This window comes from Rhamphochromis sp. 'chilingali', assembly GCF_963969265.1.
Source record: "Rhamphochromis sp. 'chilingali' genome assembly, chromosome: 18".
NCBI lineage: Eukaryota > Metazoa > Chordata > Actinopteri > Cichliformes > Cichlidae > Rhamphochromis > Rhamphochromis sp. 'chilingali'.
In genome coordinates this window covers 23,602,657-23,625,764 of record NC_137945.1, presented here as the reverse complement: position 1 = coordinate 23,625,764, position 23,108 = coordinate 23,602,657, and the positions used below count along the sequence as shown (strand labels likewise).

General features: G+C 41.5%; 2 protein-coding genes across 2 annotated transcripts in view; one reads left to right on the top strand and one right to left on the bottom strand.

Moving 5' to 3' along the window:
• Positions 1–5,588, bottom strand: part of LOC308385615 (receptor activity-modifying protein 3) — a 33,857-nt gene extending 28,269 nt beyond the window's left edge. Inside the window, exon 1 of the mRNA XM_080864645.1 lies at positions 5,158–5,588. Within this exon, the coding sequence (XP_080720771.1) occupies positions 5,158–5,209 (52 nt within the window). The 5' untranslated portion in view covers positions 5,210–5,588. The remainder of the gene's footprint in view (positions 1–5,157) is intronic.
• A 3,333-nt stretch (positions 5,589–8,921) lies between these two features.
• On the top strand, positions 8,922–23,024 carry LOC308385524 (uncharacterized protein). The gene is made up of 5 exons (XM_080864501.1): positions 8,922–9,201; positions 13,753–13,871; positions 13,990–14,119; positions 16,328–16,373; positions 17,108–23,024. The coding sequence occupies exons 1-5, from the start codon at positions 9,089–9,091 to the stop codon at positions 22,241–22,243; spliced, it is 5,544 nt and encodes a 1,847-aa protein (XP_080720627.1). The 5' UTR covers positions 8,922–9,088; the 3' UTR covers positions 22,244–23,024.
• Positions 23,025–23,108: the final 84 nt, after the last annotated feature.

Genomic DNA, 23,108 nt, shown 5'->3' with positions numbered 1-23,108 from the left:
GAGCGGCACAAACCATCGGGAATAACTTCAGAGGTCGTTGTCACATCCTGTCTGAAAGCCCTTTAAGGGACCGGACAGACATTAAGCAGGTCTGAACATTAAAAGCAAAGCCCTCCCCAGCATTATTAATATTAATAAACTCCTCTTTACTACAAGAAAAACTCAGCTGTGGACTCCAGTAACTCTACAAGACTCCAAATGGAAAGGTCAGAATAGGGTTTTAAAATATGTCGAACAGAATCAGAGAAATCATCATTTTCATTTCACAATCTTCTTCCTTGTCAGAAGCTGACAGATAACCCCCCCCCCCACACACACACACACACACACACACCGCTGCAAATAAGCCACGGAGGGCTCTGTTGCAGACTTGTGTTACGCAAGCCGGGGATAATTTATTCTCCAGGTTTTGCTTCAAGTAGAAATGAAATGAGGAGGGAGATGAAGAGTTCTTGTGAGGTTTCTTGGCTCTGCGTCCACGACCACAGATTTCTTCTCCTTTTTTTGGCCATTTTGAAACTCATTCTGATTCAAGTGGCAGCACTCGAGGGGTTTCATCAGACTTCTTTCACGTGTCCAGTTCTCACTGCACAACTGAAGCTGACTTTGATTACTTTGACTGAAATCTTTCCCTGTACATAGTTTAATGGCAGTAGCCAAAATCATCACAAATACAACAAAACTACTATAAGACAAAGTTTGATTGACCATAAAACTTTACCCAATCCCTGTTCAAGGCCCTCTTCCTCTATAACATTTCTAAACTGTCTCTTCCCTTTCTAATGTCTTAGATCTGCACGATACAACAGTTTGTGATATCATCAGCATCGCAGATCTTGCAGGCCTTGTGAATGATCCCTTCTCACAGCTGCTGCAAACCCCTTTCTGTGCTGAAGAAACCTAAACAAACAGCTTCGACACAAGCAAACAGCCATGCTTCCTTTCAGGCTCTGGTGAACTGTCCTAAAGATGTACAGTTATGGTTGGAGATAAGCTTCCTCAATCTGAACAAAACCAACAGAGAAATTATTTACTTCCAGCAATCCAGCCTGTTAGATGGGTATGACAGCTAAGACAGGCCTCTCAACGTGTTACTGCCACATGTCACTGGTGTGATTTTTCACTGTGCTTTAAAATCCGATGAACAGATTAGATCTGTTGTTAAGACAAGTGTATTTCAAAGGCTCTTCTGTAAGGTGAGGTACGCCTCCAAGCAACATGACTTTGAGAGAGTAATTCATGCTTTTATTACCTCTTGATTAGACTATTGTAATCCTTTAGATGTTGGCTCAGTTGTGACTTTGTCAACTGCATTATATAAAGAGCACTAAGGTCTACAACTAGCTGGTCTAAAATATTCCTAGATCCAAGTTTAAAAGCAGAAGCGACAGAGGCTTTTCTTGTGTCACATAAGAGCTGCTCAGTCTCTCAATCACTTTAAAACACTGTTAAAAACCAGTTTACCGGTTCTAGTTCAGCAGTCTTGTTTTATTTGATTTTTACTCTATATTTCTTGTCGGTTTAGTGACTGTAATGCGTAGTGAAAGTTTTGTACAACTTGTACAGAACAATGTGCTATAGAAATAAACTGTATGTATTTTTACTAAGTGACTGGGCGACTGAAAATATTTTGTCCTCTGTGGATAAAATGGCACATTGTCATTAAGCCTGGCTTCAGTAACTGGTGTCGGTCTATCATTACACATTCAGCTTACTTCCCATTTCCAGTCGAGCTCATTAGAGCCGGATCTGCAGGCGAGAAACCTTCCCTCTGTCCGGTCTCCAGGTAACTCTGCCCTCTTGCTGTGTAGCTGTGAAACAAGCAGCAATGATGGCTGCTGTAAATATTAGCTAATGAGCTGCTGGTTTGCAGTCCTCATATTATTTGACCTGCAGGAGCTTTTGTGCCTCAAAGAGCACATCGAGCTTTTCTTCATCTCCATTAAGCTTCAGTCCTCAATCGTGCAGTTTTTCCTGTGGGGCTGCATCATTTAGATCGGTGAGAAGGAAAACATTTCAGCATTTTTACTACATGATAACCTTTATGTTTACTTGTTTCATCTATGAATCACTAATGCACATGTAAATAGGTTTTTTGAGTGAAAAACCTTAAAGAGACAGACATGACTAATGGGTCCATCACCAACACTGCACAGTAGCCCGGACTCAGGAAGACCTCGGCATTAGACTTTGATATGAGCAGGATGAGCGGGGAGACAAAGTTCAAGCCCCTCATGGTGCATGAAACTTTAACAGGCATCTGAAAGATTAACAACACTCTGAACACGCTGTCACCGCTGTTACAGCTGAGCAGTAACAGCGACTCGTTCACGAGCAAAACTGAAAGCTTTCTCACACCATCGGTTTTCACTCAAACGTGCCCTTTCCTGAGTATAATGACGCCAGATTAACCCGGCAGAGGACTGCAGCGTCGGACAGTCTTATGACACTTCACCTGTGGGAACAGCTGGTGTGTCTCACCATTGTAACCGATATTTTTCTTAACAAATCTCATAAAAAGATGAAAACTAGCAGCATGTTACTGTCAAGCTTGAGGCCATTCATCTCTGCTAAGGACACGGGATTATTTTTAAATTGGCTGGATCTTGTGAAAAGCATATATTTCAAAACATGTTTGTTTTTTTTTTCACAACCTTGTTTTAAGGCAATACCATGATATCAAATAAGCCAGTGAGCTTTTAATAGCCACACTTAGCTTCAGAAATAAGAGGTTGGGGTTTTTTTGGTAAACGGACTGGTTCTTATATAGTGCTTTTCTACTCTGTATGTAACATGGCTCATTCATGAAAGCACATAGAGTACTTTTCTAAGTGTAAGAGCTCTCTGCCTTAAAGCCATGCACATCAAATGTTTCAGTATCTTCCCCATGTAGACTACAGAGCCAGGGATCTAACTACCAAATTTCCAACTTGCTTACCCCATTCATACTTTCTCACTGCGAAGGAAAACACCTCAGAGCTCTCCTTCTCCTGAACCACCCACAGTCTTGCAGCACCTGGTATCCCCAGGCTGTCTCCCATCCTAGTACTAACCAGGCGCAACACTGCTTAGCTTCTGGGACCAGCTTCACCATGGGGAAGCGGCTTTAATCAGAGCACATCATTTTCAAAATCAGTCAAGTCAACTCAAATCCAACAGCTGGCTTTGGCTTTTTGTGGAATATGTTGACAAGAAAACAAAAACAAGCTTAATTTTTTTTTATTCACCCCAGGGATGAAACAAATATTTCAGCCTAAGCCTGGTCTAAGCTGAGTTTGGCTTTGCTGACTGCTCCCACCCTTGATGACACTGACCAGTGGCAGTGGCATTTATTTGTTCTGTCACGTCAGTTTTGCACTAGTAAAATGTTCGAAGATAGTGTGAGCTAGAGCTGAGGGAGCCTGTAAAAACATGGTTATTGTTGGTTCCCTGTCAGTGAATGGTGAGAAAATACTGTAATGAAAATATGCTTCCTCTTTTTTTGCCTTAAGTTGCATTTTCCTTTATTCCTTATTTGCTTCAGCAGTCAGCATTAATAAAAATGACTTCTCTTGATTCCTAAACAGCAGTGAATGTCTGCCTCGTCTAGATGATAAGACAGCAGCCGCATGCATTAAAAAAAGAGCTCCATGCTATAATCTCCCAGCAGGTCTATGAATAGCATTTTAAAAGAGCTTTAAAACACATCTTCACAGCATTTTTTTCTTCGTTTCTTCTTCTTCACATGGTGCTGAAACAGAGGGGCCCCGGGGCTTTTTCCCCTCACTGTCAGAAAGTATGAATAACTGTTTACTGGGCTTAGCAGATGCCTCACAGTCAGGGGGAATCACTCTCTTTCTGCAGCACAGATGGGGACCCTCTCCTCTACTTTCGGCTGCACCCAATACGCCAGACCTCCACTAAAAGAAAACAATTGGTGGCAACTCAGTGCAGTGTGTTCGGGTTTTCTTTGAACGCACGGCATCTGCTTTCTCTCCCTAATAGGGAGCTTGATGGGAAAATCTTTTGGTGCAGACAAGAGCTGTCACAGGAAACCGCTGCTGTGCGTCCTTACATCATGGGAATATAACTTGTTGTAGCAGCATCTGCGGCTATTCCGCCATCTCTCCAGTCTGAGTGCATGCATAATAATATTTATTTTTCTTTGGCTTTTTATTGCAGCAGATCTTGTCAGAAAATGTCCATCTAAGTTTTTCTTGGCCTTACAGCCCTGACAGCTGTTACATGGCAGAGGTCCAGGGGACTGTGGGCTGAAGGTCCTGGCAAGACACTGACCACATCCTTCAGCATACAGCAAGCTTAACTGGCATTAAAATGTCATTAAAAAGAACTTTCTGCAGTGTGTTAGACACAGCTTTTTTCTTTTATCCACCTCAGGTGTACAGAGGTAGCTACTAGAAAAGAAGTCCTTAAAAATCAAAACCTGGGTATTTTCAGTGAGTGTCAAGATGGTGCCAAAACAATATAACAGCTCAATAGATCGTGGAAAGAGTCTCTGCAACTGAACTCCTCTTCATCACCGAGTCATTATGTGGATTATACCTCCCTGATTTTGATTGTTATAGGTTATAGGCTGTCAAAAGGGCTCCGTCACAACAGCAGGTTATTGAGGTTCACATTATAACTGATGGCAGCCACCACTGAGCACTCTGTCAGTACAGAGCAAAACGCAACCCATCCATCAGAACATCTACATTTGGCACCCCACGGAAACCTGATTTCATACATGATTTTATTGTACCAGAAAAAGAAATAAAAAAAACACTGGCCCTGATATATAGGTCAGGTCTGTCCACTGGGGCATGATGCCGTGATGCAACACTGCTTATCCTCCCTTCAGTGCATGAGTTATGAGATATGATAGATGTTCCTGACACTTCCTAGAGAAGAGACTGTGTACGCTCTGCAGCTGGGCAGTGCAGAGGAGCGCATTAATATAACAGACCAACGCAGGGGTATTTGCATTTGCAGGTGTAAATGTGCAGCACGGAATCAGAGAATAGCATCCTGCTCCAGTGCGCATATATGAAGATACATGGAAAACAACTCTGGCTGCAAAGAGCTGTTTTTATGTGAAGCAATTTCTGTTACAGCTCAGACAGGATGAGGAGGAGATTTCAATGATAGTTAAATAAAAACAGTCAATCAAATACTCACTTAAAACCCCAACAACAAAAAGTTTCAGCACCGCGAACTCATTTATATCCATCACGCTGCGAGAATCCAGTCAGCCTTGAACGAAAGCTCAGCTGCAGCTCCGCGGAAATGTACATTTGAAGCGATCCATACTTGAAATTATCCCAAAAGAGCGAGTTCCTTCATGCTGTCAGAGAAGAAGGGTGTTTTTTAAGGGGGGAAGAAAAGGCGCAAGAAAAAAAAAAGAAGAAAAAGAAAGAAATTAAAAGAAAGAAATCAGATGCCAGAGCGCGATTATGGACTGTCCTCGTGATGATCGCGGAGCTTCTCTGTGCCGTCAGGAGTCAGAACTCAGGACCGTAAACCCGTCCTGCATCCTCGGGAGGGAGGGGAGGGGCGCAGTCACACCGGATCACACAGTGGTTACCAATTAATTCTCAGCAGGCGACTGGAGACATTTAAAAGTGAGACGCGGAATTGTAGTTGATATGTAAATGACATAAGGATTCATCAGGAGCAAATAAAAGCAGGTCACCTCCCCACCACCATCTCTCCAATAATAGGCCTATTCTGTATTTGAACGCATGCTCACATAATGCGGCTTAAAAGAGCTTTCATAGTCTTTTCAAATGAAATGAAATAGTCATATTTGTACGTTTTAATTATCGTGTAGCTCCGATGGTCTAAATGTTGCTCCACTTTAGGTCACAACGACCCAAACTTTCTTTCGATGAAGCAATACTGACCTCGTATGGTTTCTTTTCACACTGCACTATCAATCAGTCTGCCTGGATTAAAAACAGAAAATGATTAAAGCCTTGTGTAACATTAAGATTACGCAACAGCCGAGCGCACTCAAATTCAAATTAAACATGTCCTGATTGTGTTTGGATTTAAAGGATTTTGACGGAAAGCCCTTTTGCCTCCCCCCATTTAGTCTATTTAACAAAGTGGATCAGCCAGTTTAATTAGAATAGAGTATTGGCATTGCTCTGTAGTTAACTGTTAAGGTCTAACAGTAGCTCTGTTTTGCAAGCTTAAGGTGCAGTAAATTATTTTTTAGACTATAAAAAATAGTTATTGCACTCATAAATATAACCTGATTACTGTCTTCTAAAAAACTGATGGATTGTCTCTAAATCTATCTCTAAAATTAGAAATATCCTGTCTCAGAGTGACGACTCACGGACCGGTACCGGTCCGAGGCCCGGGGGTTGAGGACCGCTGTATTAATAGACCTCTCTGCATTGAATCATATCTGTTATTAACCTCTGTCTCTCTTCCACAGCATGTATTTGTCCTGTTTTTCTTCTCTCGCCCCAACCGGTCGCAGCAGATGGCCGCCCCTCCCTGAGCCTGGTTCTGCCGGAGGTTTCTTCCTGTTAAAAGGGAGTTTTTCCTTCCCACTGTCGCCAAAGTGCTTGCTCATAGCGGGTCATATGATTGTTGGGTTTTTCTCTGTACCTATGAAGCGCCTTGAGGCGACTTTTGTTGTGATTTGGCGCTATATAAATTGAATTGAATTGAATTGTCATAAGCTTATTATTAATCCATTGAAAATACATAGGAGTAGGCACGGTTTGTAGATGCCATGTTAAATATAGTGGTCAAAATGGATATCTGCTTACTTATGTTTTATGTATTCGGCTAGAGATTGGCGACCAATATCCTCGTTATTGTGTCATTTATAAATACACATATGTTTATCCATCTATTACTGTTACACCGTGAGCAGCTATCACTGCTGCTACGTCACTGAGAGCAACAATCATAGTCAGAATTTTGGTATTTATGAAGGAAGATTAATGCTATAACAATGATGAATTAAGTACTTGTTAATGCCTTATTAATACCCTAGTAAAGCTGAATAGTGTGACATTATTATAAACGCCTACCCAGTTTGATTTAATTCTCACATCAAATGAGAGTTTATTTGCTACGTGCCCAACAACGGTAGCTCTATTTCAAATAAAATTTGTGCTGGATAAAAGCATCTAGCAGAGGCTAACAGCTGCAAAAATATCAGTTTTGACCTACAGGAAAATGTAGGATATCCTCAACAGCTCACCTCACCGCTGCTGTCATTGGATAGAAGTGAGCTTCACTGACTCATCAACTGGGACTCCTTTCACAAAGGTTTACAGCCTCCTCCAGAGTAAATAGACGTGGGCAAATACTGCGAGCTGAGGTAAACAGCAGACTGACAACCGAACTCACTACAGATGAATGGCAGCCAGTTATTTGTCCTACAGCAACTACTGTAGATAGGATTATGCACTTGGCAGGGGTAAGAAAAAAGAACTTAGCTGACAGTGAACTACTAACATCTAATGGTGAGATTTTTCACATTGCACCTTTAATTTATAGTGAAACTGGTTCTACTCTGTTGAGGTTTTAGCCCACTAACCAGACCTTTTGCAGCTTATTTTCATATTTTGCTTTTGGTTTTACGTTGATTGACACCAGTAAATTTACATTTTCACTTTGATCCTTGTACAAACAACAACCTCCTGCATTCCTTCTCACATGGGCAACAAAATGTTGCAACAATAGTGTGGCAGAGCAGGAAGATGGTGCTGTTATCCATGCAGAAACTGTTTCTGGCAGTTGGTGTGAAAGCTGTGAGCCTGAAAGGACGAACAATGAATCAACAAAAAACCAGAAAAGCCACATGTGAAATGATTTTGCAAAGAAATAGAAAGAGAAAACTGTTGAGTGAGAGAACAAATAACCCAGAACACCTCTTTGGAAAAACCCAAGGACTGACTGCAACAGGAAAATGACTGCAATACTATTTTTCAAAGAAATTGAAAGAATAAACCTAAGTGTGTGTTTTTGTATCATAAATAACCTCAAATGGAGAGTTAGGCATTGTTTGGCACTGATCCGATATCAAGTGAATACAAGGCCAGAATTCTCAGAGATACCAAATCCTTTACCCTATAAAGCCTGCTCATATAGGGGAGAGCAATGTGTCAGGATTTGTGAGATGAATCATCATCAGTTTGCAAATTTCTGAACACATTTTACCGACCACAAAATCACTGTTGCTTTTACTTCTCACAACAATTAGTTAACCACACCTTTTAGCTTTTCATGCATTTTGAAACTTGTTAATTAAATGTGCTATAGGCTATAAATACAATAGACGTGACATCACACAATAGTGTCTGTTTGAAGTATATTTTCTTCATTTCCAAAAAAAACCTATTTAATGTAACACAGTTCAGTGGGCTACATACTGGGTTTAGAAACAATGAATCAATCCTATCTGATACCAATACCAGGTTAGTAACAATGCTGTCATATCTGGATCAATCTGCTCCACCTCTACCACATAGCACAAGGTCTGCAGAATGCAGTTTGGGCATGGGGGGCTCCACCTTAGATTAGTTTGAAGACATTTTTATGGACATTTGTAATGTTAGGCCAATTAAGCAGGATTATGACTTTCAAGTAAAAATTAAATTTTGCCAACTGTACTGTAATCCAATTTTTCTACTGTACACTCTTTTTCTGATCAGCTATTCAGATTTCTCTTTCTTCTTTGTACTGTCACCCCATTACAAAATAATCCTGCAAACGCTCCTGACAGAGGGCCTTGTAAAAGTACTTTCCTTCTTTGTTCAAAGGTGTGCCTCCAGGGCATGCTGCCAGGAAGCATTAATGGCAGTTTTTTCCTCAAAGTGACCAGAGAAGGAAATGATCCAAGTGGGTGACGTTTCTAGATAAGAGCCTCAGCAGCAGGTCTGTTTGCCCGGGCTCATTTGCCCGCCGCTCACCTGTTCGTCACGGGAAGAGTTGACCTTTAACCAGCAGTGAGTGGTTCTCCCGGTCACGGGTACCTGGGCTGTTCTCATGGGAAATTTGGACTAAATTCCGCACCAAATTTTTAAGATGTTCTCTAAATCCAGTCTGAATGCTGAAGGCTTACTTAACCGGTTAAAATAGGATGTCAACAAGTGACGCAGGAGAGCTCAGAGTTGTAGGAGGAGAGACAGCTACGCCTCTGTACGGGACACCAGCAGCAGCAGCAGCAACAAGGACACGGGCTACAACTGCAAGGTAGGTGGAAAGCTCCCGAAAGTCAACTTTACCAACCACCCTGTGTTTATCTAGTATTTATGAGGCTTTTAAAACGACATGTTAGCCGCTCCTGTATGCCGTGTTAGCCTCGTTTTGCCTTTTTAACTGCGAAGCGAGAGGAAAGAGAAGCCTCCGTGCCAAACCGCGTTTAAAAAACATCAATTTTTACAGAAGCAGCGGTGTGCTTGAAACGCACAAACACCTCACAGCCGAGAGAAACGTTGTGAACATTTATCACATTATTGCATCGTATTCGGCACTGAGATATTTCACTCGTTTCGCCATTTATACGTGGTTTACAGCTGCTTCGCGCCCACCTGCTGCTTTAAACAGAGTAAAGAGGCGGGTGGAACTTTTTGAAGAGAAGTAATATCAGTGATTATTGTGTGTTATGTGCTGTTCTGTATAAATGACGACTTCATATTGATGTAACGACCGTGTAAAGCTCCGTTGGGGTGGTTGGATGCAGGGCGTTAGAGTTTTGAACAGGATTTGGTTGGTGACACGCTCTTTTTCTTACTCATGAAACGTGACACGACTGGGCTCAAGCATATTTCTAAAGACTGAGTGCAGAATGTAATGAAAGGAGCTTTTGAGCATAGGATTTATGCTTCTTCCTTTTTTACTGAATGCACTTATGAATTCACTGCGCTATCAAGCTGAGCTGCCTTTTATATCGTGTGTGGGTGCATGCCTTTGTCATTGACTAAACTAAACCACACACTGTGGCATCATCAGCGTTGTACTTCTGTGCAGCTCAGCTTCTCAGTCTTAACAGGCGAGCTCATACATGCACACCCAGGCCCAGAGTTCACTCTGAGGCACACACACTCCTGCTGCCTGTGCATGTCCACGGCTCTGCCTCTGTTTATCTCCACATCCTCCTGCTAATTCCTCCTAAGTCTATCCACTCTGTTCCTACCTATGGGCTGAAAAATAAACAACACCACTGGAAATCTGACAGGGACTCGAGGCGTGGCAGCAAAAGAACAAGTCTCACTTTGTCTCGGCCAACTTTGCATGCAGGCAAAGTGATTAAGTTGTCTTTAGGTGAACCTGAAATAGAAGTTTGAGGTGTAAATCATTTGCCGGAGTTGGAGCATCACATGTGATTGTCAGTGCTGAGTTCACACCCACACTTGGATCCTTGCGGTTATGTAAGTGTTAGTTGGCAGATATGGACACACACCCACAGCAAAGCTGACCTAAAGTGAAGGGAACACACCAACATAATTTTACGAGCGTCTCTGTGCACAACACTGTGGCTCAAAGAGTCTCTCACGGATTACAATTGCATTACTCATCAGCTCGCAAAGCCATCAAAACAAACAGAGTCCCAATTCACAGCACGGGGTAGCACAAGCATTGTGCATCTGCAGACAGGGGATCAGAGGTCGCTGATGCCTACACATGAGGTTATAGATTTATTATTTCATGCATTTACACGGTCATCCTGGACAGTTTATAACAACTCAGCTAAACTGAAAAAGAAATTGCTAATTTGTCTTCTTGTTAGCAAAAAAAAAATACACCATCTGTAAGTTGAATAAGCAATTTGAATAACTGCAATTGAAAATAACTTCAGTTATTCAACATGGATTCAAATCCATCTGGTTTTTAACCAGAGCATGCTACCAAGATTTAGTTCAGTAAAGACGTTTTCAAGTCATATTTTCAAAAGTACCAATACTAAGCATTTGGCATTTCTTCCATCTTGAGTTGTTCACATTTGGAGCGTTTCGTGGCTGAACAAAACTACCCAGTGACAGCTGGGGATGTGTGAAGACTTGCCACAGTTTTTTTTAATTATTCAAAGACAATAACGTAGGAATGCACAAATTGTGAAATTCTGAGGCAGTACGTGTTTTTTGTAGGACAGCCAATATCTGACGCCAATAGCAATAATTTTTCCAGTCATTTAATTTTGTGAAAAACGAAGAAATAAATTGTAAAAAAATAAAATAAAATTCACAGCTGAAATACAAGTCGAGATGATTGGGATTTCTGAATAGGACGCCTCAGGGATGCCTCGTAGGTGAGGTATTTCAGCATGTCTTAACACATATTCTTGTATCAATCAGCAGCCGGACCGATTTTAGCCAGAACTGATATCCAGGACGCGCTCAATTAACAGAGGAAATAACTACCTTAGTATTGAGCTATTACATGTCAGCAATTCCATCTACTGAAAGGGAACAGTGAAAATTTAGCCCGTGACAACGCCATGTCTAACCCTACTGTATCCCTGGCTAATCAAATTATGCAGTTTATGTTTTTGTTGAATTTATTGAATTGTTCTCCTAAGTCAGGGGTGTCAAACACAAGGCCCAGGGACCAAGCAATGACTCCAATTTGTCCCACAGAAAAGCTTTAAAAACATTTCTGTTATTTATTTATTTACATTGGGTTAAAAAAAACATTTTCAGTGATTCACAAACATTTTCTTTAATAATTATATATATTTTATTATAATTATAATTGCAATTTTATACATTTGTTTACGATTTAAGCACCAAAGAATCATGCTGACAGATTTCTTTCATTTATTGCATCACCATTTCTCAAAATTGTATTTATTTTTCCTATATTATCTTGTGTTTTCTATTTTAATATAAAGGACCTTGGTGTAACTGTTGCTGTGAATAATTTGTGAATAAGTCCGACCCATTTAAGATCAATGTAGGGTGTATGTGATGATGAGTTTGATGTCCTTGTCCTAACTCTTGGCCATCAGGGAACAAACAAAATATCCATTCAAAGTGGCACCAAAGTCCACGTACATCATTTTTAAGTTTGTTTCAGTTAATGGAGCTACGTGGTGGTAGCGGTCTGGAGGCACCGCAGTGCTCAATCGATTTCATGATTACTTCAGCAGTTTGTGTGACTGCAGCCGTCAGGCTGTACCTTCGTCCTCAGGTGGACAAATCAGCACATGTTTATGTAACCACGGAGCTAGTGATGCAGATAATGATTAAAAGAAAAGCCATATACCTTTCACTAGTCACATAAATTAAAAATATACTTTCTAAATTGGGTCTTGTGCTTGTGATCACTAATCACAGACCTGTCACTTATCAACCAGGGCTCTTACAGGTTGATAAGCACTGACAGAGCCGTGATGTGGGAAGAGTTCTGCAGCTGGTTGGGGTTCACTGAAGGTGTGTTATCTTTGGCTCTGAAATGCTGTAGAAGAGCGCGAAGATCTCCTTCCCTGCCTTCCTCTTTTCTCTCCGCTCCTCTCTCATGTCATGTCGTGGCAGGCTTTTATAATCGCCTCCCAGCACTCTAATGAGGCCAATGAGTGGCCCCTGAAGGCAAGGTGGATAGTGAGAGCTACAGCTTTCTATGATGTGCCATGTTATTACAAAAAAAAAATCAAAGGGCTTCATTTTGTGATCACAAAAAGCACCACAGGTTAGATAAAGACTCCTAAGCAACAATTTCCATCCACTTCCAAACTGCTGAATGCAATAAAAATAGAGAAAGTGATCCCAGAATGTCCTGTAAGAGATAATTGTTGCCATTTCGTTTGTTCTGTTTACCGAACAAAGGTTGCAGCGACACGTACATTTCTGTTTCAGTAACCGCCTCATCTTTGTTCTGGTGTCATCATCGTGATCGGTAGTTGGCACGCCAGCGTGGGTTCAGCGTTGGGTTGCGGCAGTAAATGTGCATATGCATGTTTGAGTGAGTGGGTGTGTTAGCTCTGTACCCTGGTTGTAACAGAAAGTGTGGAACGAGATGCCGAATAGTTATATAACCACTGCTTATCGGTCCAGCACTGCCGGAATGATGAGATGAGAGAAGCACGGCTGCTTGAATTTCCTTCAGTTCTCAGTTTGATTTCATGCTGCGGAAACTAGATTACAGCGGACCAAACAATAATAATAATACGGCTCTTTTTCAGTTTTAGACTTTTGAGTGGACAGGAAAAGATGTTGTAGATGGAACTACACACCGACAGTGACGATCTCTTTTTGCGTAAAAAAAATAAAGGACATAATTTGCATTTGGAAATAGGTGATAAATCATCATTGGAATGCTAAGCAAATCGCAAATTGTTAAAAAAATTGCAATAATATCATAAAGTTGGTAAAAATATTGCAGTATTACTGTGTCTGGTGATGCTGCTTTTAGTCATCATCATACTAAAGGGGGGAATCACATCGCTTCTTTATTTTTGAGTATGTACGTAGTTTTAGGGTTTTGTGTGAAATCCAGTTTAGGATAAATTCTTCTTAACTTCCTGTGACTGCTGGTGGGTAGATATGAAACCACTGATGGAGCTATTGAAAAAAAGTACGTAGTTATCTTTATCTTTTTTTGAAGGAGAACAAGGAAGGCTGTGTTTCTGCAGAGCCCGTTCTCGGTGTGACAGAGATGAACAGACATTATTACTAAAAAATGTTTCAAAGTGTTGAGTTTGCGCAGAGAGAAAATGCGCAACGCAAAAATTGAATAATCGAGTTCAAGTTTAGTTATTTTGCATCAAGTTTTTATTTGTTCATTTACTTATTTATTTATTTTTAGAGAACAACAAGATGAAACATTTGGTGAAACATTCAAGCAGGAGGAACGCCATGGTGACAAACGCCCAGCTGAGCAGTTCTCTCACCAATCAGCAATCACACAGAAGGAAACACACAAAGGTGAAACGTGCATCTGACATTTAAGCTATAGCTCTTAAAAAGTTGAGTCAAGAATCTCTTCTGTTTTGGGTTTCAGCTGTAAACACCTCATAATCACTGAATTCTGAATGTGTTGCAGCACTAAGAAAGGACCAAACTTCTTCCTGTGGTGATGCAGATATCCAGTTCCAGCAGTCCAGCTTCACCTCCTGCCACGTCCTCAGACTCTCCACTAATCCAGGCATAAAACACAGCAAGAGTTTATACAGGTAAGCAAGGGAAGGGATACATTTACTGACTGGCCTTGATTACTGATTCATTTAGACACTTTGTTTCTGGAGCACACGTCAGTGAACAGTCTGTTCTGCTCTGGCATTCAGGACAGCATCCCATAATCATGTTACTCCCCATCTGTCTGTATGATAGGGCTGCAACAATTTGTCACTATAATTGATGACGTCGGTTATAAAAATTAATCTGGACAAAATCTTATTGTCGACACATCATACACAAATACCTTCTAAATGTGTTTTTGTAACGAGCTCCCTGGAGCTATGACATCAACTATGAATGGTTCAGCTTTAGAGAGCTAATTTAGTGTGTCGCATTTATACCTTGTTTATGTAAATGATTGTACAGTAGTGTTTATGTTAGCCTACCTGTCAGAAACTTCCCATGGATGATGCTTGCCATGTGAACACAGTTTTTCAGTTTTGTTAGCTAATGAGTGAAATGTGATAGTAAAGCATTAAACAGGATTAGCTACTCTGCCTCCTAGTTTGTTTGTTTGTTTTCTCAAATTAAAATGAGCATTTATTCTGGATAGTAAACCTTTTCCATCTAACGTTAGGTTGCTAATCTGTGGGTTGGACCGTATCAGTAATTAATTATACATATAATCAGTAAAGAGTATAAATGGCTTCGAATACTACACAATCTGAGACACTATGCTATCTAACCAAATTATTAGTTATTATTAATTAGTGATTTCTAATTCTGTATTGTTCTGTTTTACTAGTATTAAGCAAAGGTGTATAGATGAGTTTGTCCTGTAAAGAGGCTCACTGCACCTCTGGCTGAAGTCTTGACAGAGAGCATCTTTAGCATGATTAGCATGGGACGAGACAACAGGGTGACCTCACAGGTGGACAGACTTGAGCAGGTGAGGTACTAGAACCTAGAACAGGTTTGTCAACATGAAGGGGAGAAAAGAGTTATTGAAATAATCACTGACTAATCAAAGAAAAATTAGCAGATTAGTTGACTACCAAAATAATCTTTAGTTGCAGCCCCTACTGTATGACATTAACAAGTGTGGAAAACTAGTGTAGAAACCACAATCTTCAAGCTCATACACAGCCCTGCATCCTATTGTAGATTTATTATGTGAAAAGTGCAGCTGCACAAGAATTTAAACAGTATTGTGATGGATAGTTGCTTTGCAACGTGGAAACATTTTTTTTACTTAAGTAAAAGCTATATAACTTGATCTATAATGCAATATTACACAAATTACACAAATATAGATTTCCTGTAAATACTTAAATGAAGCAAAAGTTTTTAAGGGAGGGACGAGTGCCACCCTATTTCAGACACACCCATGGGCGGAGCCTTCGAGTTTGAAATGACTGAGACATATCAGAGAACCCTGGGATTTGATTCCTTGTGTGTTTTGAGGTGTATCGCTGCTGAACTGATCTTCCCTACATTTTTTTCCAAGTGTGTCTCCTAATAAGCGGTAAATCTACATCTCACAAACTGTTTCTGAGGTCTGCAAAGAGGAACGCCGGCCACTGATCACATTTTAATCACTCGATTTACAACATCCTGTCAATCAGTAAACGAGCTGTGTCTGCATTCTTTAGTCTGAGACAAAGGACCTGGAAGAGTCAAGTGTTTGCATAAACGCGGACGTACGCTTAATAAAGTGTGTTAGCTGTGTACTAGTTACCTGCGTTCATGTCAGTCCAACATGGCCTTATATAGACAACTTGTGTGTGAACTGTACTTGTACAACGTGTTCCACATCAATTTAAAAAAGTAAGTAAGTGTTTGCATGATTGCTTAGTAGGTGTGACTTTAGTTTACATCTGCCGGTGAGAAAGTTGTGTTTAGAGACGGTGATTGATGTGAGGAATGCGAACGTTCCCGTCGATCGGCATTGCTGTGGCAAATTCTAGATTTAATCCCTCTAATGTTTCATTCAAAACAGTTGGACCGTCTGACATTCAGAAATGAGACTTGTAGCAGAAATTAAGAAAAATTAAGTTTACACTGCACATTCACCACTAACAAAATCAAAGATTGCCCCAGTTGTGTGTGTCTTTGTATGCAACAAAATTTGCACTGCAACACTAAAAAAGTGCATTATTTTAGAAAGTTGTGACAATGTCTCAGTTTCCTTTTTCACAGAACTGTCGCAGCTGCAGCATGCACCCAGAAATCTAATACACTGTGTCTTCTCTTTGTATCAACAGATTGATTGAACCACAGCGATTTGTGATCAAGGACAGCAGTTTTCAGGTAAAGACTACAGTCTAATAGAATCAAGCACATTACACACACGCACAGTGTAAACCTGATATAGACCAAATGTGAAATTGCAAACTTTGCTCCCACTGATCCAGAATCCAGAATCTAATCAAAAGTACAGATCAGAAGTTTAAAGTGTTTAAAAATCTTTGAAAAGTCACATAAAGCAATGGTGACACCATGTTAAAAATATGGTTTTAGATTCATTGTTATTTTAACAGTTATAAGTGACAGGGTGTGTTTGTGTTCCTTGTGAGTGTGTTTCCCTGCTAATCTTTCATGTCTTTCAAGATAACCTGTTTGTCAAGGATCTCTTAAATAACTACTGCATGGGAACAGACACTCAAGAAAAGCTTGGGCCTCAGTGCAGGCAATTTAAAATTCTGAAAAGCCGCTACCATTGATCACTAGCTGTCAAAGTTAGAAAGCTTTTTACATTCCTGTGCACAGAATTTGCATTGGTATAATATGATAAGCCCAAATTTAATGTGAATATGAAAATCATTGGACTTTAATGATACAGCTAGGCAAATGCAAATATATGTTATTGAATATTCTAGTATGGGTCATAGGAATTGTTTTGTAGAACTTTTTTTATTTATATTATAAATATTATAAAGTTTAAAGTATTAAGATTTTAATTGTTGGTGATGGCAGGTGTTCAGAAAATTGTAATTTAGTATGCAAAAAGTGGGTCCTGTCAGTAAAAGTTTTTATTTTAACAGATTAATGGAAGAACGTCTGCATCACAAACCTCTATAGAGGCACCCAGCATCTATCGATTGTCAGAGGTAATACCATTTCCAGCCAAGGAGAAAGACAAGGTCATCACTGCTGATTGCAATGAACTGGAGATTACCAGGGACTTGAGCAGAACTCAGGCTTGTTCAAATAGTGACTTTGGGACACATAAGCTTAATGCCTTGCACAGACTTCCATTTGGATCACAACCAAGGACTTACACTGGATCTCTAACTCGAGCTGAGTCAGAGGGAAATATACAGGACCGTACAAAAGGCCTTGCAGACCGTCTTCAGGAATTATCTGACCCGCCCAGAACTATGTTGTCTTCCTCCATGGTCACGGTTCTCGCTCCTCACTGGAGTGTTCGACTGCGACGTTCCAAAAGATTTGATGGAACCGGCAGCTCTGAAGCCCAGGGAAATACGCAAGATGTGACAGGTGCTGCAGCAAACCGTGGTTTTCAGCAGACTCGAAGCCAACATGGTGTGGAGAGGGGGTTTACAGGTGGACTGGGAACCCAACTGAGGCCCCCATTTTCAGATCTCAGGAGGAACACAGTGGACTGGTCAACTAAAAGTGATCCTTTGAGCTTGGAATCTAAAAGGGAAATGATTAAAACTGTTTCTTTGGACGTGAACTCTGGAAGGATGGACAATAGAAAAATAGACAGAGGTTCTTTAAGCGCTTTAGCTACCAGTGCCTCTGTATCGCAGAGCCAAAATGAACAAAGGCAAAATCCACAAACTGTCCATCAAGGCGGACACTCATCTTCAAGCTCCAAACCAACAACCAGCAACGTACTTCTTTCTTTAAGGAGAGGCAACATCGGTGGCAAGAATCTCTCACAGAGCTTTCTCAATAATAATGAACAAGAGAGGCCAAAGCCGCTCCTCTCTCCATCATCTATTTCTTACAGGACAACTGAAACTAGCCCTGTCCTTTCCCCATCACCCTCCAGCCTGAGAGAGCAGAGCACCTCTGACAGGTTCATCTTTGCATCTTTACCAGTGGACAAAAATGCAGACGGCAAACCCTTTGTCCAACAGTCTCAGACAATAAATAGGATTCAGTCCAGTCTCACATCCTCACAGACATTTTTAGGTAAAGGACCATCAGAAAGTCAACAGAACTACAGGGACAGAAGTAAAACTCTATTTTCAGAGACCCCAGTCTCCTTGTCCAGACAGCCCCCATTTGACTCTTCTGCCCAAGTGAAAACCCAGTCCTTTCCTAAAAGGACCACGCTGAAACAAACTTCCTGGTGGAAGCAAGTTACCCAGGAAAGCAGTTTCCCTTTCACCCCAAAAGACACAACCAACAACAAAGACAAGCCAAACACAACCTTAATTCCACCCTCCAATAATAATAGTGACATGACATCTCCAAGTCAGCCTGATAACAAAAGCAGGGGTAGTCCGGTCAACAACAACAGAGACAACAATAACACAGCAGAGTCAGTTTGCACAGGTAATATGAACCTTTTTATGAGGGCACAGGGAGGAACTCACCATCTCGGACAAAGAAATGCTGGGAATTCACCTGACTGTGATTTGCACAGGTCTGTCAAGGACCAGTATAGCTCAAATGTAAACAACAGAGAATACCCAAAGCCGCACAGTGTGCCAGATGTTTTGTCTAGTTCTAAAATTAGCAGAGCTACAGCACAAACAACACTGTGTCAACCTAAAGATCCAGGCAAATATGATTTAACCGATAGTTCATATACAGGAAATATGTCTGAGTTACCATCTGCTTTGCAAAATCCCAGGAGCTCAGATACACCCACAGAGAGCAGCAGCAAGTACAAAAATAATTATTTCCCACCAAAACCCAACAACACCCCCATGCCTCCTCACAGCATAGACTCACACAGGTTTATCAGCACACCGCTCTCTCTTGATATCACCAGTACTGTCAATGGTAAAGTTCATACATGTCAAAATGCCTCTGGTCCCCAAACCTCAAAAATGAAAAGTAGTCCTTCCTACCATTCTCAGTCTGTTCCTTCTCAGACCAATATTCATACCTCGGCATATGCAACCTCCACTGGCTCTTTGTCCCAGAAAACAAAATTTACCAACATTTCCTCTGCCACACCTCTTGGATTTGAAAGAAGTTATGCTTCCATTCCTAAACCTTTCCACCCTAAAAGTATGTCCAGTCTGATTTCCACAGTCGGTTCTGTCTCCAAAAAAGACTATAGCGCCACTGCTTCCAACTCTTCTTCCTCTGCCACTGGCAGCCACCCTGTAGCCACCACTGCCTCAAGTTCTTCCCTTCTCAGTCCTGCTGTCACCTCTGCCGTTACCTCTCCTACCTCTGCCACTGTCTCCACTCTCCTAACGCCTCCTGCAACCCCAGTTATTACCAACTCCACTTCAGAAACTTCAAGCCCTAAAAAAGAGGGGAAATATTCCAGCAGCTTAGAGAAAGAGCCAAAGAAACTTGAGAAAAAGAAAGTGAGAAGAGTGACATGGGATGACTCAGTGGATCTGCAACAGTCAGAGTCCATCGCTGTGGAGAAGCCAGAGTCGTCAGAAGTCCAAGCGACCCCTCAAGCTACATCTAAGCACATGCGAAATGCTCCATCCATCTTCTCCTTTCTGAGATTGAGCAGTTCAACAAGTTCTTCTGTTTGTCCCCCTAAACCCAAGACCTCCAGCATTGAGGTGGAAAAACCAGGAAAGTATAGATCCTTATCATCTGACTCGGCTGATTTAGCATTCAGGGAGTTTGAGCGAAGCAAGCAAAGAGCTGGTGATACTATGATTTTTTACCAGGGAAGACAGGACTTGCCCACACCAAGGCATGAAAGGACACTATCAGTGGAATCTGGCACAGTTCAGTGCCGTACTTCAGCTCCTCTCTCCCTCCCTCCTGACTTTTCAAGTGGCTATAAGGTTCGTTATAGCTCTTCTCCTTACTCCACGCTCATGTCCGCAAGGATGACACAAGGGGAGACAAAGACAAGAACGACCAGACCAACCCTCTTCTCACAACCCTCCCAGTCAAATTACACCCCACATCTCTCTGTAAATACTGACCCAGTTTCAGTCATGACCTTATCCACATCCAAACCTCCTATGTCACCTCCTAGACCCTCCCTTTCCTTGTCCTTACCCTTCCAAAAGAAACCTCCCAAACAAGAAAGTCCAAATGTTGAGGTTTCAGAAGCTGATCGAGCAAGCAACAATAACAGCGGAGATAAAGGCCAAGAGCGAAAGCTATTACTTGTAGACAACAGAATTCACATCAGACCTCCTTCCCTGCAAGGTGATAAGGCAGACGGCTCCACATATGTAACTGAGACACTGGTTTACAGCCTTAAATCCAAAGTAGATGCATCAACAGCCACAAAAAACACCACACCTAATGCTTTACAGCATACCAATAACACGCCGGTTTCCATGGAGACCAAATTTAGTCAACAGTCCCTGACAGGGCAGAGTATAGGAGCAGCAGGTGAACCATGTCGTCATTCAGGTCAGAGCTCCAACAGCAGCAGCTCAACAGAGAGTCAGTCCCGGGAGACAGAAGACTCCAGCAAAAGCATGAAGGAGACTATAATGGGGAAAAGCAGGTTTTTCTCAGTGGACGTTAATAATGAACAAAACACAAAGAGAAGCCGATTTGCACTGAAGAAGAGCGTCAGTACACCAAACTCCAGTTTGACAAGGTCAGAGTCAGACAGGGCCAAGAGTAACAACAAAGTAGACCAAGTCTTTAGCAAACTAAAGCAAAAATTAAGCACAAGATGGTCAACCTCACAAGCACCTTCTGTTAGCGGATCGAGCGATGTGAGTGTTGAGAGTAGCAAAATTCCAGAGGAAACAGTGCCAGAGAAAGTAATGGTGCTGAACGACAATCAGGAAACAGAGGCTTCGAACAGGTGGACGCAAGATAGATACATTCTGATACCGTCCTCGGCTGCTGGAAACACAAAAGTTGGAAATCAGCATTCCAGCTGGACCGAAAAATCATCTCTAGAAACAGACCGTGACATGCAAAATGCTTGTGCAGAACAAATTTCTGAAAAGAAAGGCCCAGTTTATCTGACGGTCCACGGTCCAACAGTTGACCAGTTAGACCTTGAACAAGACCAAGTAGATTATAAAGCAACAAGCCTCTCTTCCAGAGATCCAAGTCCCAGTAGAAGTCCAGCTTTTCCAGCTTCATTCAGGAGATCCACACCTAGTCCCAGGAGTCCATTCTCTCCCTTCTCCTCTCTTTCACCAATGTCCCCATTTTCCTCGTCTGATGTAACAGACGACAGCGTCTTCTACAGCCCAAAGCTGCATCGCCGCAGAGAATGCTCCTCTCCGTGCGAGCACGGAGAAGGGATCAGCTTGGGAGTTCCGAGAAAAAGCCGGGCATCCATAGGTCCTCCATGTGTGAGCCCAGGACATGACAAGGAAAACTTGGCATCCTCTTATGCAGACTTAAAGTATGGCATTGAGCCTGGGAAGTCCTTTTCTGTGAGTTCTGTTCTCTCCAGTCGACCCTCTGGACCGGGACGTATTTCCACAGGATCCAGATTCATGAGTGTGGGTGACCTCTCTCAGTCTGCCTTTTCTTGTGGAGGTAATAGTGGAGATTTGGATCAGTGGTCTGTCAAATCCGATTGGAGCACAGTGTATGACTTTCAGGCTTCTGAAGATGGTCGAAAATCATATTTCCCAAGTGATCCTGGTAAAATGCGATCAAGATCTTTGCCTCGATCGCTGACCAGGTGCTTGGCAAACTGGAGCTCTGGAGACTCTCCTCAACATGTAAATGCTACAGCTTCCAAGCCTGCTCACCTCCGGAGTCCAAACATGAACATTTGCCAGTTTGTGTGGGATGCAGAGGCCCCACCCACTCCTCCTCCAACACCTCCTCTGTCACCAGTGTCCAGGCGCATGTCCAAAGCACCCAGCCTTTCCTCTCCGACCTTTCCTAGCTCGCCAGGAGTACTACATCCAGGGGACAGCCAGTCCAGGGGGCATTTGCCCTCCAGAGGTTATGTATCCAGCCTCAGCACCTTTGATGAGTCATCAGACAGCAGCTCGGACACAACAACTGATGACGAATACTACTTAGAAACAGATGATGAGGGAGAAAAAGAGACAGAACTGTAAAAGCAGAACAAGTGCTTTAAAAATGCAAGTTTCTGAAACATCCATGAGGGAGGGGATAAAGGAGGTGCTGTAATCTTTTGGTGTGTAATGACATCTGCATCTCTCCTGCTTTTGTTTTTTTGTTTTGTGTTTTTTCACTCTGTTGAGACCTGAGCTCAGTCGGGACACCAGGTATCCTGCATGATTTGGTTTTCGGAAGTGGTTGTTGTGGTCAGGGTAAAAATATACACAATACAAGTAAGCATGGATTATCAGCATAAGTTTAAATACGTTTTAAGTATGTACCATATGTTGTATTTGAATGCAGACCTGTAATTCCTGGATAACAAATAGACATTTATAGTTTGAGTGTCGCATGGCATTAGTGAGGTATATGCTGTATCTTTGTAGTTGTTTCAAAGAACAAACTACTCTGTAAGCTTAGGCTTTTTGCACAAGTCTTTAGGTTTGCATTTCATCCTAGTAGGTAGCAATAAGTACTGAGGTAACGTGGATAAATGTGCTGTCATATGATATTCCATCATCTCTGTTCTGCTATGTTTAAGAAATGAAATTAGTTTTTGGTAAATGTTCTAATCGTAAAGCTGATATTTTCTTAGCACTTGTTTTGTTTTGTTTTTCAAAACAGGAAGAGTTTTGATTTTTTTTGTACTTAGGGATGAAATATAATCTTGATATGATTAACATTTGTTTTCACCCTTATAAAGTGCTCTATACGGTGCCTGCTCTTATTTGCACAGTGATAAATTCTTAATATATCTATTTTATAAATAAATGTAATATTTCTAACAAGACCTGATGTTTTGGGGATTTCTCATCACCTTGGTTACACTTTTGTTGTTATGTCAGATTATATAACCATCAT